The sequence below is a fragment of the Pinus tabuliformis genome, chromosome X (assembly GCF_031772625.1).
Source record: "Pinus tabuliformis cultivar Carrire ecotype Pingquan chromosome X, CPIR1, whole genome shotgun sequence".
NCBI classification, from domain to species: domain Eukaryota; kingdom Viridiplantae; phylum Streptophyta; class Pinopsida; order Pinales; family Pinaceae; genus Pinus; species Pinus tabuliformis.
Genome location: NC_142308.1, coordinates 1,354,959,563 through 1,354,979,080, shown reverse-complemented (window position 1 = coordinate 1,354,979,080; position 19,518 = coordinate 1,354,959,563). Strand labels below are relative to the sequence as shown.

Here is a 19,518-nt window from a genome sequence, read left to right as displayed (position 1 = left end):
TTTACGTTTTTAAAACAAAAGCTGTAAAATATAACAAAGCTGTTCAAATCCTAAGAGTGGGGCTAATTTATCATGATCCGCCATTTGCTCGTAAGAGTGAGCAGGGAGAGGAAACTATGCCTAGATTTGATTGAACGTTGTTAAGCACATATTTAGCAGATTTGATTGAACACTATTTTTGCAATAACATTATTTTATTATTTATATTTTATAATAAAACTGTTATATTTCCGTTTTTAAAACAAAAGCTTTAAAATAAAACAAAGCTGTTCATATTCTAAGAGTGGGGCTAATTTATCATGATCCGCCATTTAAAGTGAAAAAAAGACCATAAGGCAGAAAAACTATGAATATACATTAATAAAAATTGTGGAGTACATATTATTTATTTAGTAGAGTAGAGTACGGCCACACAGCAGTTTTGGGTTTCAGGCATGGATAGCATTATTTCCGGTGGCAGCGAATGCGTTAAGGAGAGCTAGAGCGTTGCTGATCAACTGTGACTCATTCTGCACCACCACCCTCACCATCGCCTGAGCCCTCCCCTGCGCCTTCACATCCTCAAATCCGCCGAGGCAGGAGTCTTGGTAGGCGGAGGCGGCGCTCATAAACGTCTGCATGTCGTTGACTTGAGAGTGGAAGGTGTTGCTCCTCAGCTGCTCCATCTCCGTCAAAGATTTCTGAATCTCGCCAACGGCGTCCTCGAAATTCTGAATACAATCGTGCAGCGCCGCTCCTTCTCTGTCACTCATCTTGGCGCCTCTCTTTTCCATGTCGGCTGCCCAAACGGAAGCATTGCGGGCGTTAAGCAGGCTCACGTTCATGGCCGCCTTTACCAGGTCGCTCAGCCTGGGCTCCAGAGATCCCGCGTATGGAGAGAGCGATGAAACACAGAGATGCGGATACCGAGTCACGTTGCACGACGATTTGATAAATTCAACGATGTTGGTGTCGCTGTGCTGGCGATTGACCTCCTGATTCGTCGTAGCTGAAGCCATTATCGCAGCAGAGACTAGGATAAGTAAACAAGTTGCAGCGCCGCGTGATTCCATGGCAATACAATACAAAAAACAGAGAACCAGAGATGATGGCAATACAACACAAAAACAGAGAACCAGAAACGAAAAGCACCCAAGGCGAACGCAGGGACGGAAGAGAGTTGTAAGTGGGCAGACGCGCTTTAACGCCCATATATAGCCGACTTCGCGCGCCTCTGGAAATGGTCAAATAGCCATTACACCTTACTGTCCCGGAGGATTGCCGATTTTTGGGCGGGGCAGAGGGGGGAGGCGTTCATTTGTTCGATGTTTTCATTCCCACGATGTTAAGATATATATTTTGGTAGGATTAAGTGTTTTCTTAGTATTTTAATTTAATTATATAAAATTTTAAATATTTTGTTGTGTGTTGTATATTTAAAATTTTAAATATTTAGTTGTGGGTTGTATATTTATAGTTTATTGAATTATTTTTGGTTAAATTAGTATTAGATTTTATTTTTTTAATTAGATAGATATGGCTGTTTATTTTATTATTGGAGTGAATTTATTAATGTTTATTATGTAATATTCTCTTTTTTTGATATGGTCAAAGTGGACGGAATCTATCCAAGGAAAATACCATGGGCCAATGGATAAATCACACCCAAGGGGTTTTAGTCCCTGGGATCAAACTGGAACTGACCATGCCAAGTTCTCAAGAAAATACAATAGGATAGATGATCACACTATCAAGCTCCTATCCACTTTTATAGGCTTGATGGACTTTGCGAAGACTTTATTTTATTGTTTTCCCTTGAAAGGCAAATACCATGGGCCAATGTCATGGACAAATACCACAATAAATACCATGGGTAGATTCCATCCTCTTTGACCATATCCACAAAAGAGAATATTACATATTATTTCTTATAATTGGAGAACAATATACATCCATATGATTAGTTGTCTTTAAAAGTTTGTGAGCTTTATCGGATTTTGGATAGCTTCCATAATATTTGGTTGAATCTATTAAATAAGTATCATGCTTCCATAATACTTTATTGAATTTGTTAAAGCTTATCAACTTTTACAGGTGGAAAACAATATTTTTTTGACACGTACTCTATTTAATAGACAAAATGGTCCATTTCAAAGCCTTTTGTTTTCCTCATAAATTTTGTTCAAAATCGAGTGTAGACCTTTTAAAATCACAAGTTTAAGTTGTTCAATTTGCAACCGGATTTCTAGGCTGCCTAATCTATTTATGCATCCAAAAGTGTATTTTAAACAACAATAAATCACAATCTATTTATTTGTATGGCATATGGTCTTGGTTCATGATGTATCTAAGGTTCTATGATCATTAGTATTATTTCTACTACTTGGGTGCATGAGTGACCCTATTGTCACATAGGTTAGTGGTAGTAATCCTTTTGGTAACTTCTCTCAAACGAATGTAAATGATCATTTTGGGATGTCACTTGGGAGAATTACTATAGGTCCATAATTAGGTTTCATTTCTATTATACTCTCAACTAGGGGAATTATTTCTTCTAGTTCCATATCTACTTCTACGGGTTAAAAATATTTTTGGATTTGGATTTTACCCTTACAACTATATTTTCTCATATATCTATCTTTTCATCTATAAGTCCATTCACTCATATTTGGTGTTTTCTTTTGGTGGAGGGTTTAAGCCTAACACTAGTTACCAAATGCACCCTAGACCTATCCCTAGTAGTGGAAAGAATACTAGGGGTACTTATCTAAGAAGTAACGTGAAATATGATCGGATTCAAAATTTTCCATTTAGAAACCTAAAATATATTTCCATTTTTCTCATGTGTTCCTTTCAAGCTGCATACTATTACATGCTTCCAAAAAGTGCACTTCCTTTTCCCTTCGTGTGTTGGAACCTTCATGCATCACACTTGACTCTCCACAGGGTCACCCACTTTCTCTTACCTAAAGTTATCATACTTCCCTTTGCGTGTTTTTGCAGTCAAGGCATAACATTACCACCCACTGTTGGGAATCTTACTCCAAATTTTGTGAGGTCTAGTTCGAACTTCATATTGGAGATATCCTTTGAACATTAGTGGGTCCAACACCATCAACATTTTTTTTGCTAAAAGGAGGTCCAGATGACAAGTCAAGCCCTTCAAATTTGTTTTGAATCTCTGCATTTATTTCATGACTTCTCACCAAATCATAACCCCGACATTTTTTCCAAACACACAAATCTCAAAGTGCCGACAAGAATTACTGATGACTTGTCGAATATGAAATTCAATGACAAGGGTGAAACAACCTTATTTGAACACACCACACAATCTCTTGATTTCTTCACAATGTTGGTTGTAGGTTGTTAGTTCTCTCGTTCGAAGGGCACGTGAGGAATTGGTGTAACACATTTCCTAATGACTTCATTTAATTTTTCAAACAAATTTTCATAGAGTCATTCCGAGATCTCAATTTCTATGATTGTAAAGCTCTTAATAAGAAAAATTTTCATTTGCGAAAATCACCTAATGAATCTGCTCAAGATTTTCATGATTGTTTCATCCATTACTTCTCTGAATTTCATGAAGATGAATTTGATTGGTCCTTCTTGTTGGACAAATTTATATATCTTCTTCACATTTCAAAAAATCTACACGAGTTAGAATCTTTTGAACCTCGCGCAACATATCTAGGTGTTATAGCTTCTAAATCTGTGATGGAAAAGTTTTTTGTTCCAAGTGACCCTCCATCTCCTTCCCATCAAACAACTCTAGTTCCACTGGTCGAGGTGGGAGAAGTTGAGAATTCATCTGTTGATCTATCACCATCTTCTCCTACCCCACTTACTTAGAATTTCAGCTCAGATTTGGACTATGACTCTAATAGTTGCGATGAAGTGTTATCTCCTTATCCTCCATCCTTTGGTCCTTATGATCCTCTAAATTTCGATTTGTTGTGTTCGCCTATTTCAAATCTCCCTTGTGATGTTCATGAGGATGAAATTCTCGATGGATTTGGTGTTGAACAACCAACTTGTGATATCATTTTTGATGAGTAGGTGTGGGAGTGTGAATAATAATATGTGGTGAAGGATGAACTCCTTCCATCTGCACCCATTCCACATTATCTTGACATTTTCCACAATTCTCTCATTCCTGTTCAATCTTGTGAAAATTCAGTTTCTGATGTTACTACTTTTGATCATTCACAGAACACATGGAATGCTAATTTTTCATTTGAATGAAGAGAGGAAAAATATTTCTTCTTGATCCTCCCAATCTCTCATCTTATCTTTCTGGGAACATATAGGGTGAAATATTTTGTTCTCCATTATCCCCTCTTTACGATTCATCAAATCATGAGGATGTCGTTGTTTGTGATCTTGAACTTTCTGATCATGGATGTCATGATCTTTTCATTGATTCACTTGATCACAATTTTGATTCTTCCGTTGTTGATATTTCTAAGCCACGGTCTTTGATGATACATCTTCTGAGGAATTGGAACCTACCCAAGTTGATGGTTATGTCAGGTTCTCATAGTCTTGATGTAAGTTCCTCTTCCGATAAAAAAAGTGTGGACTCTTTCCAAGCTCCTCATCACTCTATTGTACACATTGAAATCAATATATTTTATAATATTCACATCCTCAATCTGTATCAAATGATCCTATCACTCAATAATTGGAGGAGTCGTATGTAGCGATCACTATTGCAAAACATAAATTTTCCTCTTTCTTCACATTTGCTCATTTTTCAAGCTTGAAATTTTGTGCTTACTTATCTTCAACTCGCAATTTGTTTGAACACCATGATACATCTACAGAGTGCCTCTCATGCACTTTTCTTTCTCACTTTTCTGCGGGTGCATTCAAACTTTGAACACTCTAGTTTGTATTGGCTTATGTTTCTTGTTTTTTGGTATGCTTATATATCTTTCTTGACATGGATTCCTTCTCCTACATAGGCTAGCTAATGTGCTAGTGGCTACATTGGAAGTATCACTTTATATAAGTTGGGCCTATGCTCTATTTAGGTTAGGAGTAGGAGTAGTGTTGCTTTTCTTTGTTGTTTCTTTGATTTGCTTCACCTTTTTTTTTATTTTGTTCACTTTTCTTCTTTCCTTTTGTTTGTTTTCTTTCTAGTCATAGGTTATCTTCTACATGAGACCATGTTTGGATTCTAGGAAAGCTCAGTGAAATCCAAGAGGAAGTTGTATTGCTTTCAATGCTTGGTTATTAGTATATTCCCTCTCTTTATGTGAATATTTCATTTCTTCTAGTTGATGATACTCTGATGTAAAATACGTTCCTTTCAGAGAGAATCATAGTGAAATCACGATTCTTGCACTTTTAACTAGTACTAACTACTCTACTCAATCTTCTACTTTCAGTTAATCCTTGTCAACTAAGTCAAGTAGAGTAAGAAGAGGGGGAAAACCTTAACAAGTATGTCAAAGGTATATATAAATATCCTTCTTTGAAGGGACAACCTCTTCTATTGTTAATAAGTTGGGATCGCTCTTCCACCCCATGAAATAAACAAGTGTTTATGCACAGTTATTTGAAAAAATGAAAATGAAAAAAATGAAAAATAAAATAAAGGGCATAAGAAGAGAAGGCTTCATGTGTAGGGAGGTGAAGCAAGTAACTTTGCTGGGTTACTATCTAGGCTCAATGGAAGTAGAGCAATGCCTGTTATCCTGAAGTGACTCCATTAGGGTATTGTCCAAGACTACTGGTAGTGGAGCAACACCATAGATGAAAACTAAGACTCTAAAAGATTCTTTTACTTGTTCATCTATATACTCGTCATCCCCAATTGAAACAACTCGGTATTACTTGTGTTAGTATGTGTGTTGCCGATGAAGAGAATGGTAGGGACTACATCTTTAACTCAAGCTAAGTGAAGAATCTATGATAATAAAATAACTGAAAAATACTCACAGAAGAGTTAGACCTATTTTGCATGAGACAAGGTCCATACAAAGAGTTATAGTTCTACCAGTGCATCACCAGTGTTGTAGCGCCTACAACCACCCTCCAAAACTTTACCTATGCTTTGATTTTAGAGCCTCCTTTCTTATCCACAACAAAATATATTGCACTAATCTAGGTATTCATGCATTGACTTAGACTTAACTTTTCATTTTTTCTTATGTTTTCTTACTTACTTGATTCTTCTAAGTCAAAAATTGATCTCCAAACTTGATCTCATAGCAATTTTGGGCTTGCCTCCAAGAAATACACAATCCTTGAGGGAAATAAACCTTCATGATGGAAGTTGCACATTCATGACTACTAGTCATCCTTGAGGTAAAATACTACGTAGTCATGGGAGGAAGCCCAACATTGAGCCCAGAAATTATGCAACCCTCACTAAGCTCAAAACCACATAGTGTTTACCTATAGTGCATGGAAATTTTTCGAAAGAAAGAAAAAAAGAAAAAAAGGATACCTAAAAAATATGGATATACTTTTAGTATCCCGAAGGAGGCACTTGTGATATTTTTAGAAACTTTCGCCAAGTGTTGTTTTTCCTTGATTTTAGGCATGCACGCCATAAACCCTAGTTTGCCCAAATATATTTAATCGACACTTTTAGAGATAGTTTTCACACATGATATTGGAGCTATAGCATTTCTGAGGTGATCAAGGAACCTTTAGTGCGACTTTCCTCGCTTTTACAGGTGTGTTTTTCTTTTGTCATATTTTGCCATTCTTTCTGTTGCTTTTTGTAATTTGTCTTCTGTGAGTGTTGTTTCACATTTTTTTCTTCATGGTTGCTAGATTTTTGACCTTTTTTTTTTTAACTCGCAGAAGTTTTTTTAATTTTTAGATTGCCTTTCCCAAGTGTCGCACTAGTTTTCCTATTTTTGCATCAATGGTCATCGTTGCAGTGACTCTCCTCACATACTTTATTTTTCCTTCTATTTGATTAATTGTTGCACTTTATTCACATGCGTTTACTAACACTTAGTCACATATGCACTCATCTTCAAACTATCTCTTGAATATTCTAATTTTCCATAATCTCCTTGGGCAGATCTGGATTTCCTTTGGGCGGTTTTCACTTTTCCCAGCTGGCACTACACAATCCTAAGGCTCAAGCCACAAGCTTGGTCTCTGGAATTACACAGTGCATAGTCCAAGCTGCCTCCAACTGCACACTGTGAAGTTCTAGGAGACAACTTGTCATCTTGGCCACCGAGACTGCACAATGTGTAGTCTCTCTCAGGCCTCTACCCAAGTTGAGTTGCGCATTGCACAATTTCAACCATCAAGCTTCCACCTTGGCTGCTAGGAATGTGCATAGTGTAGTTCCCATAGGAAGTGATTCCATATTACTAGAGAAAATTGCTCAGTCCTCCCTATCAGATTCCCGATTTACTGCTTGAATTTTCCTCGCAATTAGATTTGCTTAAGACTGATATTTTCTTTCCATGAGTGTCCTTTCTGTCCCACAGATACAATAGTTGTTGAGCATCTCTCTAGTAGTCATTGTTACCATGGCACCTAAGAGAGATGCTTCAAAGGAAACCATTGAGAGAAATACTGTGGAAGCAGTTCAGCAAACATTTATTGATTTTCTAGTGTACGCAAATACTCAACTTTTTATCGAAAAGGGATCATCACTAACATGGAAACATATTAAAGATGATTTTGCAAACGACATTGAGGTAGACTTAGAGGACCAACAAATTTATCTCAGCATCCAGCAATTAGGGCTATATAAGTTGGCATGCAAGTATCTCGCATTCCTATGTGCAGATATCATCAACTGGATTATCTGACACATTGATGAGAAGACCATGACATTTAGTAGTGCCAGTGGGAAGAAGCTTGCCACCTTCTGAGAAGAAGTCTTTCAGCAACTGTATCACTTGCTCGAGCTAGTAGAGTGCATGGACTCACTCTTTTATGCTACCCACAACTGTGTGATTAGAAGAGACATTATCAAATGTTGGGTGAAAGAGCCATTGAATTTTCGAAAGAAACCCACCCATGTGTATATGACAAAGTCCCTTAGGAAGGGTTATCAATTTTTGGTTATCTTCGCTCGCAGGATCCATCGTCAAGAGAGCACAAAAACCTTTCTTGAAGGGTGGGAAGTCTTATTGGACCAGGTGGTGAAAGATGGGAAGTCATTCAACTAGACAGATTTTTTGGCTCAACAACTGAAGGCCCATGTAGCACAGGCTCAAAATCTGCTCGATTGTGAGCGAGAAAGGTTGTATATGTCTGCATAGTTACTAGATGTAATTTGTGCACAATAGAAGTTCCCTGGCACGAACTAGACATGGATACCATGAGAAAATTCCATGCACATCTATTGGAAGTTGCTTTTGGAATGAAGTTATCAAGGAGTAATGGCATGAATAACTGACCACTTCATCATCCCACTTTACAAGATTATCATTGAAGAAGATCCACCTTGCATGTCATGAGAAGCAATGGAGGCTATAATAGATGTCATAGATTGGTATGCCTTACCAAGTGGCATCTTCATTAGAGTGTTTGGTAGAGAGAAACCTCCACATGTTTTACCAAGGTATGCCACATAAAAAATTATTATACAAGAATTATCATACCATCTCCCATATGATGGTCAACATCACTGCACAAGAAGAAGAAACCACCATGGCCCACTCTTCCTTTGAAGATTGGATTAAAAATATATAAAGAACTTAAAATTTGCAAATGCAGAGGTAAAGGAGATAGTGATATTTGAATTCAATGCTCGAGACTTTAATCTATATGATCCCCACAATATTTGTAAGGACCACTATGTGAGAGTTTACTTTCTATGGATCGGCGAGGAATTTCATTGGCCAGAGGAGGATTCTTGGAGGTACTACTACAATGACTCTAGAATCACTTATTCAGTCATTTTAGCAGGGACTTTGCAGGATTCTCCACAGATGGAAGCAACTCTAGAAGCAACAATAGCAGAAGGCAGCAATCTCATACAGGACAAGGGAAAAAGGAACACTGATGATAGTGCAAAGGGGGAACAAAGCTGCAAGATGAAAGTTGATCCTATTATAATGAAAGCAACATTGGTAGCAAAAGAAAAGAGGAAGAAGAGGATGCTCAGAGCAGAGGAGATGAAGAGAGAAAATAAGAGATTATAGGAAGCATAATTGAAGCTACAATAGATAGATCAGAAGTTGAAGGAAGATCAGGAGTTGAGGAGGAGAGAACGAGAAGAGAACTAGAAGTAGGAAGAAGAACAGAAGCAAAGCATGATTATAGAGGAAACAAATTTGATACAGGTTGAAGAGAAGGAACAGTAACAAATAACAGATAAGGAGGAAGGTCAACAGATGTAGGATCGGGAGCTTTCTCAATCGATTGAGTAATTGGTAGAAGTGATAGACATGGAGATGAAATAGGAGCCATTGAATGAGGATGTTGATCTAATGCTGAGATCACCATAGGTCATCCCTTAGTCTCGACCACCTCCAGCCAGAGAGCCAGCCCCGAGCGAGCAATGAGGTGTTGTTCCCTTTGATGGTGATCTAGTGATGGATGTGTACAATTTGTCATTCAATCAGTTTCAAAGGAGGATTGTACAAGCATGGCGAAATCACTTTCTAGATGATCACACATCACCTGCATTCATTAGAGAAAGAGTGATAGTGTCAGACACCAGGAAGGATCCAAATTCCATTGCCAAAGCCAACGTGGCCTATGCAGGAGAAACAAAGTCAAACATTCAGTATTTAACAGCTGAGAATGAGAAATTGGCACAGAACTTGTAGGATGCTAGGAAAGAGGCAGAGCAACTACACATAGCAGTGTAAAATGTAGTTTCTACATAGGTTTACTTGGAGGAGATGAGAGTAGCGATACTTTATGAAGTATCAACACTTGGAGAAACCATGCAGAATCTCTATGAGGAGTTTGTCACTGTACATAAAGGAGTTTTCCATTTACATGACCTACAACAGCAGAGCAAAGGGTTTGTTAAAATTCTCAAGAATATAAAAGCTTCCATTGCATATGTGCAAGAGTGGACAATGTAATACAAAGGGTTACCACATGACTTAGTGAAGAAAATGAAGCCAAATGTAAAGCTGGAGAAATAAAAGGTTTGAACAATAACTAGCTCACCTCATTTATTAGCAGCATTCAGACCTTATATTTATGGTTTTTCAATAGTTTTGATGTCTTACTGAGAACAAACCAGATCGCATTAGTGGTTCCCTTACCAAAGCCAAATCCAATAACCAAGTTCAATAGGATATTGAAGATTACTTGGAGCAGCTGAGAAAGAATGCCACCAGGGAAGACTTGGAGCTAAGCAGACAGAAAATGCAAAATTTCATTGGTGGTTCTATTCAAGTCAGAACAATGCTACTCATTCTTTAGAATGAATTGGATATAGGTTCCAAAATATTTTACTTGGATTCCATGGAGCCCAGAGTCCACTTCTAGCCAGACACCATCATGCAATTTGGGGACACCATCACATAGTATCAAGCTTGGCACCAATATGTGACTGAGAAGAAGCAATTGGAGGTTGTTGAGCTAAAATTCTCCTAAATTCAAGCATCATAGTGTTGTGTCTTGTTAGGCTACCAAGTTGTCTCTACCCTATTTTGTCTTATATGGGTACAAGTGTAAAATGTAATATTATTTGTAATTATGTTGTAAGTGAAATTTCAAGTGCCAATATTGGAATATGAAGAGTCGTTGTGTAATGTAATGTGTCATTTTGTAATGAAGATGAAGATTCATAAGGGTAAGCCAAAGGTCACAAAGGGGAGTGGAAGAGTCACCCCCTCTTATTATAAATAGAACCTCATAACTCATGTAACAGGCTTTTTGGAGCCAAGCTTTTGGCTAGGTTTAGGCTTAGAAGGAGCTTGTGAGTATTGTGAAGAGCCTTGGTTTCTATGTAGCATAGAGCAAGTATACTTCCTTGGAGGAGTAGGTGTTCTTCACTGTAATGTTCCAGTATTTGGGCTAGTGGTCATCAATGGTGTATGTATGAATGGAACATTCACTTATAATAATAAAATCAGAGTCAACATGCTTTCATGGATATGTTGTGAATATAGTAGGACTATTCATGTTGTATTTGTAATGTATATTATTTAACTTACGCATATGCTAATGAACTATTTTTTTTCCATTTGTATGAATCTTGTTGAATGCGTGTTGTTGTATTAACTCATCACTTTAACTTGTGGACTATTTTGCATATTAGTTTGTGATGTCATTTCGCTCGTGTTTTCCTTTCAAGTTGCATACTATTACAAGATTCCAAAGAGCACACTTCCTTTTCCTTTCGTGTGTTGAAACCTTCATGCATCACACTTGACTCTTCGTACGGTCGTACACTTGATCCTACCCAAATATATCATACTTTCCTCTGTGCATTTCCACAGTCAAGGCATAACATTACCACCCACTACTAGGACTCCTACTGCAACCGGTGTGAGGACTATCTGGGACTTCATATAAGGGAGATCCCCCGAATGTTGGTGGGTCGAACATTGTCAACAAAACCTCAAATACGTTAAAGGATATTCCATAGTCATGGATGCCATTATTTCTTTAATCACCATAGTAAGAGGTAGATCCAAAGGTTGGGGGGTGTCTTCCTCCTTCGAACCCAAGTCTTTTATCAAGGACCTAAATCTAAGATGTTCATATCAAAACCCAAAATATCTCTTAGGGATAACATTTTTTGTGGATCAAGAAGAAGACACTCCATCCATTCATGTGAAAAATGTTTCAATTGACCGTATGACTACATATTATGCATGATAGGAAATTATTTTATGTTTTAATGGATTTTTCCCCTTGACATATGTTCTCTAGCAATGGCTACACTAGGACTAGTCTCATAATACATAGCTATTATTTTTCTTAAAAGGTTTATTTGTGTTACTCTTATTAGATTTAGAGGACTAATTTTTTACCAAGGACACTTGTTTTGGGGTCATTCTAGTCTCTCAATGCAACCATGGTTTCCTGACTTTAATCTGCTTGCCATGAATTCTATGGAAACCCTAGTATGGGAAGGATTCCTAACTTACCCATTCATTTGACACAATCATTTATCTTAGAAGACATGGGAAATTTAATAGGCTACTTCATTAAAACATATATTAATAGGATTTATAAAGGAATTCTCGTATTTGTTCACATATGTGTTGAAGTGGATATCAGTGAAGGCTTGTCGGATAAAATCATGCTCAAGTGGAGGGTCAAGATTTATTCACAATAGTTGGATTATGAAATTATTGCTTTCCATCGCAAGAATTGCCAATAGCCTAGATATACTTAAAATGTATGCCCCTTTTCACAATAATCCTTTTATCCCTATAATATGAAGAAAACAAGCCATGGATGGCAAGATATTAAAGGAGTGAAAGGGTCCAAGAATACTTCATTTCAAAAGAAGGACAACACTTGGAAAAATAGGACATCTACTGGTAAATCCACTCCTCCAAACACAACTTAGCCTCAGGTGGCACCATATCATTCCTCGATAAAGGAAATCCATCCTTCAAAATAAAATGAAAGAGACTCGGTCATAATTGTGGCTTCTACAATGAGTGAGAAAAACCATAGTACCCACCAATTAGATCAATTGGATAGGAACAAGAAAGTGAAAAATATGACAAAACCTTTGGTAATGGTACTATCTCAAAGAAACGATGTCATTTTTCCATCTTCAATTGTTCCTGATAATTACGCTAAATGGATTGACGTTCACAAGAGAAAAGTAAAAAAGAAAAAATCCATGATCAATCCTGGGATATGAAACATGGAATGTACTAAATGTAGTTTGGTGCGTTGTTCTAATTAGTGATGAATGATATGTTGTAATATTATATTTGTAGGAAATATAAAGTAACTTGTGTGTGTGTGTGTGTCTGTATAATGTTACCAAAAGACAATAATTTTCAGGCCCATCATATCCACCAATTGAAGATGTTGCATGTCCTCATGCAATCTTCTACCTATATATCTATCGCCCCATATATAATAACCCATAATAAATAATTATTCTATTTTCTTCCAATCATTAAATATTTGTTCTGTTATTAATAATTTTCATTATGTTTTAATCTAGAGAACATTATGTTGATGAGATATCCTAATATTTTTACTAATAACATCTTGAGGTCACGTCCATATGATCTAAAAAAAAGAGACCTATACCAAATGTGATGATTATCTGCAACACTTTTCCATGTTGAATGATCCTTAAATTTATCATAAAATTTGGTTTTGATTCTTGTGAATTTCATTTTTGTATGTTCATTCGAATATAATATTTTTTAGTATAAAAAATTATGAATACTTGGTTCTCTAATATTGAGATATAATGAAATCATGTAATCTACAACAAACCCTCCAAAATTATCTTTTCTACTTTTTTTATCTTGTTATTGGTTATTGTGTGATAGCAGCATGACTTCTTTTCTCCCTTTTCTTTTGTTGCTAATAGGTTTTTTGTCGAAACAACATGAACTTTTCTTAAATGATAGTTATTGTGTAATGACATTAGTATATGTCCTTCTTTCACTAGTTTCTGTAGCATAAGTAAAATTATTCCCTTTCTTGGATATTCAATGGGTGTGCTAGAAGGGATGTTAATTGTGGGAAAAAAATGGTTTAGTAAAGGTTCTAGATTAAACAAGGCTATTAATGGTGTTTTGATGAAATGTAGATCCTTCATTACAATTCTCATAATCCCCCAACTACAGGAGGTTTTAGTCCTCGAAAAAATAACTAATGAAAAAGAAGTAGGGAAACAATATGGTAGGCTTAGGTGTCTTTCCAAATATGAACATATAATATTCATAATGAGTATAAAACATTTGAGAGAAGAAGAATATTTTCACCTACCTAGGAATATTGGGACATTTCCAACAAGTATATGATATCCATAATACTACATGGTAGGAGTTCCTATAGAAGATGCCTTTAGGTTCTGTAACAAGCTAAGAATATGCAATAGTAGAAATATTGGGAGCATAGATGCAATATATATATATATATATATATATATATATATATATATATATATATATATATATATATATATATATATATATATATATATATATATATATATATATATATATAGAGATAGATAGATAGATATATATATATATATATATATATATATATATATATATATATATATATATATATATATATATATATATATATATATTTTTTTTTTTTTTTTTTTTTTTTTCCATAGACATTTTATCAATTTATTGTAATTTCCTACAACTTTTTTATAGGTTTCCTATAAATTTACGAAATCTCTACTATAGGTTTTTTGTAGATTTCCTATAGTGAACATGTAACATATACAATATACAACATGTATTTTTTAAGAATATACAACATGCAATGGAAATAGAAAGATATTGAAAATATTTATTCTAAAAGAAGCAAAAGGTTGAAATAATATTAATTAATTATTTTATTTCATTTTATCCTCTCTTTTTCTTCTTTTCCTTTTTTTGAAACATCATCTTCTACCAAACTAGTTTTCAAACAACATTTTTCCGAATGCACAAAAGGATTTTTAGAATAAGAATTTGTATTCTTGATGGATTCTTGCCAAATGCTAGTTTCAAACATTTCATGATATGATAGTTACTAAAAAAATCACCACCATAGTTTTTTATTTTCCTTTTAATTTTCTTTCTCTATACTTTTTAAAATTTTAGTAAGAAAAGAAAATTGGTGATGTAGGTGGGATGAGTTACAAAATTGAGTGTGTTAGGAATGGTTAGAGTAGGAAATTATGGCATTAATAAAAATTAAGAAAGTAGTAGGAAATTTATTTTATAAATATTTGAGATGAGGCATAGAAAAATGCTCTAGCCTACCATGATTATAAAAATTCGTTTTTAAAAATCTTTGTGTAGTAATTGTAATTATTAGTGAATAAGAATAATGAACAATTTTTAGAAACAAGGGTTATGGACTGGCATTGAGCCTCTCTTTGTTGATTTGGTAGCATTACCTCTTAACTTGTATTATACTTTTGTAGCAATATATCTTCACCCCTGTAGTTCTTGTGTTCACTCATATAGCATTAACATTCACTTTATTTTTGAAGGATAAAACCAATAGGAGATTTGAACTGGTGTCTTATTGCAAGAAGTTCCTTAATAGCACACACATCCAAACCAATAAGAGAGAATAATTTGAGACACACCTTAATTATTCAAGGATAATGATAAATTTATTAGAGTGGTGGAAGGTAGCATTACACAATAGTTCTTAGAGACATTACCTTCAATGAATTTAAAAAGCTTTTAAACTAACAAAAATGAGTTGGTCAACCTCTTGAATCATCAAATGTACTAAATGAATATAAGGAAGACCAAGAATACTATAAAAATATTATAAATATATCACAATATAAAAATTAAATGACCTCCAAAGTTATATAAAAATCAATGGATGCATCGTACACAAGGTTATTTTTTACTATTGAGAAGTGTAGCAAAAAAGTCTAAATTTGATTGTGCCTTGGTCAAATTGGGAAAATTCGAATTTCCACATTAACATAAAACTTGGTGGCAGTTAACTTGTGTGACATGGTTCTTGTCACTTAGTTAGCTCAGTAAATTTGAGTTAGAAGGCTTGGAGTTCAGTTAAGCATGTGTGATTGCTAATTTGTATTAATTAAGATCAATTATTTCACGTTGTTTTCAGTTACACTAGTTCTAACTATTGATAGAACTTCTAACTATTGATAGAACTAGTGGAAGGGAAGTTGTGCAGTGGGACAACATTGTAACTCAATGATCATCCAATTAACTTAACAATCAGCCAAAAATATCTAGTGCATGTAGTGAACATGAGTTCCTGTTGGGCCTTGAAATTGTCATTCACTTCCATTACATTTTCACTTATATTTCCATATTGTCACCATCACTCCACCTCTATTTCATTACATTTACCTCCATTTCATTTCATTTACCTTACCATTATCATTATTGGGTCACATTTATGTTTCTCCAAACTTTATTAATTCTTAGCATTTTTAAATGAATTTATGGTTAAAAATTAGAAAATAATGTGCATATGTTTTACCTAACAAGTGGGATGAGATCGTTGACATGTGTAGGTCAAAGGGAAGCTTCTAAAATACCTTTATGTGGCCTCTCAAAACCAAATTCGAATTTGAGTGGAGAAGATCATGGGATCATAAGGATATGTGTCTCATTTCCTGTTTGTATTGAAACTCTAATAAGACATGTATCTTATAATTTCCTATTTTGATTGTAACTCTAGAGATATAGGGAGAGATTCATGGACTCTCATTAATGAGATAGATTTTCATCTTTTTGTATAAATAGGGGAAGGTTTCTCCTATCATTTTATGTGTAAGGTTGGGGAATTGCTCATCTTTTGAATAAAGAAGAAGGTTTGCATTTGGAGCTTCTCAAATTTCCATCCTCTTACTTTTGGATTGGCCATCTACAATGTGTGAGATTTATTTGTTGTCATAGATTAAGATTTATTTGCTTTCATATATTAAGATTTATTGCCTTCTTAATTGCTATGTAATCTTATGCTAATCAAAGCATCTCAAGAGAAGAATTTTCTCTTTTCCAAAATTGGATTGTGTTTGAAGCATTGGAGCATACAGTGATCTTAGTTTTGCTTTACATGTTTTTACAATGCTTTCTTAGGATTAAGTTTTAAATTCACTGTTTAATCTTATGTAGAGAATTTCAAGAAGGTAGTTCTTCCAAAATTGATTGCTTGAGGCATTTAGAATAGACAGTGATTTAGTTTCCTTTCTCATGCTTTTATCATGCTTTTTAGATTAAATATCTTATCTATTGTGTCATCTCATGTTTAACATTTCAAGAAGGTAACCCTTCCGAAATTGATTTCTTAAAAACGTTAGATTACATAGTCATTGCAAGTTTTTACATGTTTTCTTTATGCTTTCCTAGATCATGTTTTCTTTCATTTAATGTATAGTCAAGTACTTGATCACTTTAAGAAGATTTCTTCCTAAATTGAATGGTTCATGGATATTTGATCATACAATAGATCATAGTTGCCTTTTCCATTTGTTTTAGATTGTCATTGTTATTTTGCTTTTAGTCCATGAATAGGATTAGTGTGATTTTAATCAAGAGCTTTCAATGATAAGAAAGGAAGTGATTTCATTTTTATCTTGTCATATGAATGCAATTGTATTTAGATTAATGCTCTGTTTTTCATAGATTAGTTCAAGTACATTTCCTTTTCTTCCTTATTTTTCATAGTTTAATCATTTAATTTAGAGTAGTTCCTAGTTTAGTTGAACTTTCATAAAAAAATTTCCTTATTCCTTCTTTAGAAATTAGTTTTCAAAATTAAAATTCATTAGATTTTGTCCATTAATATTTAAAGATTTCATCTTGAAGCATAACTTCCATTTCTTAGATTCATTTCCTTAGGCATAAGAAACAAAACCCCAAAACAACATAAAAACATACTCAACGAGTAAGAAACAAGGTTAACAAAGCACATATTATGCACCACACTTCATTGGTTTACTAACCCCGGTCAATAATTTATGTTAGCAATTTAAGACATTAAATTGACTGAATAGTTCCTTAGTTGTGGTGGAGATTCCAAGGCAGTGTAACATCAGTTGTAGACTAGTCTTGGGTGTACAGGTGTTTCATGTAGTGAGATGATCAACCTTGAGAATTGCACAATCATTTGGAGGAAAATTCCTATATAATAGAGGCCTAATTTTTCAAGGTTTATGTAAGGAAATAGGAGCTCAAGCTAAGGTATAAATTGACTAATTTTGGGTAAGAGCTTCTCATTGAGAAGAGAGATAGGTTATTGACTTGTAGGTTGAGATGAGAGTGAGCTTGCAATTGTAATACATTCGTTATTCATCTGATTAATAAAAGTGGGATTAATGGATTTTTAAAAGTTTCTTTCCTATAGAAAAATATTGTTCATGTATGGTTTTTCTTATTGCATGTTTGTGAATGTTGTTCAAAATTGTGAATTAAATTCTAAAGAGCAGTAGAGTAGAATTGTCTCTTGATTTAGATTAATTTTTTTTGTTTAGTTGCTATTATATCACCATATTTCTACATGGTATTAGAGATAGATTCACAATCAAACAAGAATTTTGAAGTTGTTCCTCACAAGGTTTGAATTTGCAGCTTGGTGTAGCAAGATCTCTTCAGAGTTAGGAAGATGACCTTCAATGAGTTGAGATTATAATATGCCTTGGAAGTCAGCTCGAATTTCATTTCATGGGAGGATTGCATGGAGGTGGTGCTTGATGATAATGGATTTCTAGAATATGTCAAGACAGACATTGTAAAACCAAGATCAATAGATGTTGAAAACATAGCTCAATGGAAAAAAGAAGTAACGAAGGTGAGGATAATAATCCTGGAGGGAGTGTGAGACAGCATTGTTCCAAATATCCATGGGAAAGAAACTCCTTTCATAATGTGGAAGGCACTGACAAAGTTTTTTGAGAATAGTAGTGACCATAGGAAACTGGCCCTCAAAGGGAAACTTCAAAATTTCAAGATACAGAAGAATGACACTATTTCGTAGTATCTCAACATATTTACACAAGTTCTCGATGGGCTTGGAGGGATTGGTGTGAATGTTTCATAAGATGATCTAGTGATCCTAACTCCTCTAGGCCTTCCCAAAATTCAGAATAGTTACCAAGACTTGGTGAACAAAATGGAGAAATTACTGAATTAGGAATGTTTGTGGTCTGATTTGGTATAAGAAGAGATTAGGCAGAATACCAGAGATGGAATTTCATCTAAGGGTAAGGATGAAGAAAAATTTACATTGGTTGCAAAGGGAAAGAAGGGAAAAGTGAAGATGTCTCAAACCAAACCAGAATCCAGCCAATGGGGAAATAATAAAGACTTGTCCAAAATAAAATTCAACAATTGTCATGAATTCAGGCACTATTCCACAAAGTGTCAACACAAAATGTCGAGCAAGAAGAAATCTGAAGGAGCAGCAAGAGAAGCCTTGGCTTCATAGTTTGAGCTTGACTTCACCCTTATCACATGCATGGACAACATAATGATGGGGAGTGTGTGGTACTTGGAATCCGGTGCCTCGTTCCACATGAGAGGGTGTAGAGATTTTTTCACTGAGCTGGAGGAGAAATATCTCCAAATGCATATTGAGCTAGGGGGTGATGGAAGGTACAATGAAACTGGGATTGGTACAACAACCCTTGAGAGGGAGCTAGGATCCCCTCTTTGTATCAAAGTTGTCATGTTTGTCTAATACCTAAAGAAGAATCTCATATCTATAGGATTTTTGGAAGATCATGGTTATGATGTGATCTTCAGCAAAGGGAAAGCATTCTTGAGCCACATAGCCACTGGATAGGTGACACAGATCGAGGTTCATGTGAAGAATCTATTTAAACTTGATGTCAAAGATTGTGCTACAATAAGTAGTAAGGCAAAGAAAGTGAAAATTCGTGATGTTCGTTAGATCTATAATAGGAGATTAGTCAAGTTGCATCCT

At 34.9% G+C, this 19,518-nt stretch overlaps 1 protein-coding gene across 1 annotated transcript; it reads right to left on the bottom strand.

Moving 5' to 3' along the window:
- Nucleotides 1-428: 428 nt before the first annotated feature.
- Nucleotides 429-1,052, bottom strand: LOC149145107 (pectinesterase inhibitor 9-like). The gene has a single exon (XM_089448767.1). It carries the CDS (start codon nucleotides 1,050-1,052, stop codon nucleotides 429-431), a length of 624 nt encoding a protein of 207 aa, XP_089304893.1.
- Between the last annotated feature and the right edge of the window lie 18,466 nt (nucleotides 1,053-19,518).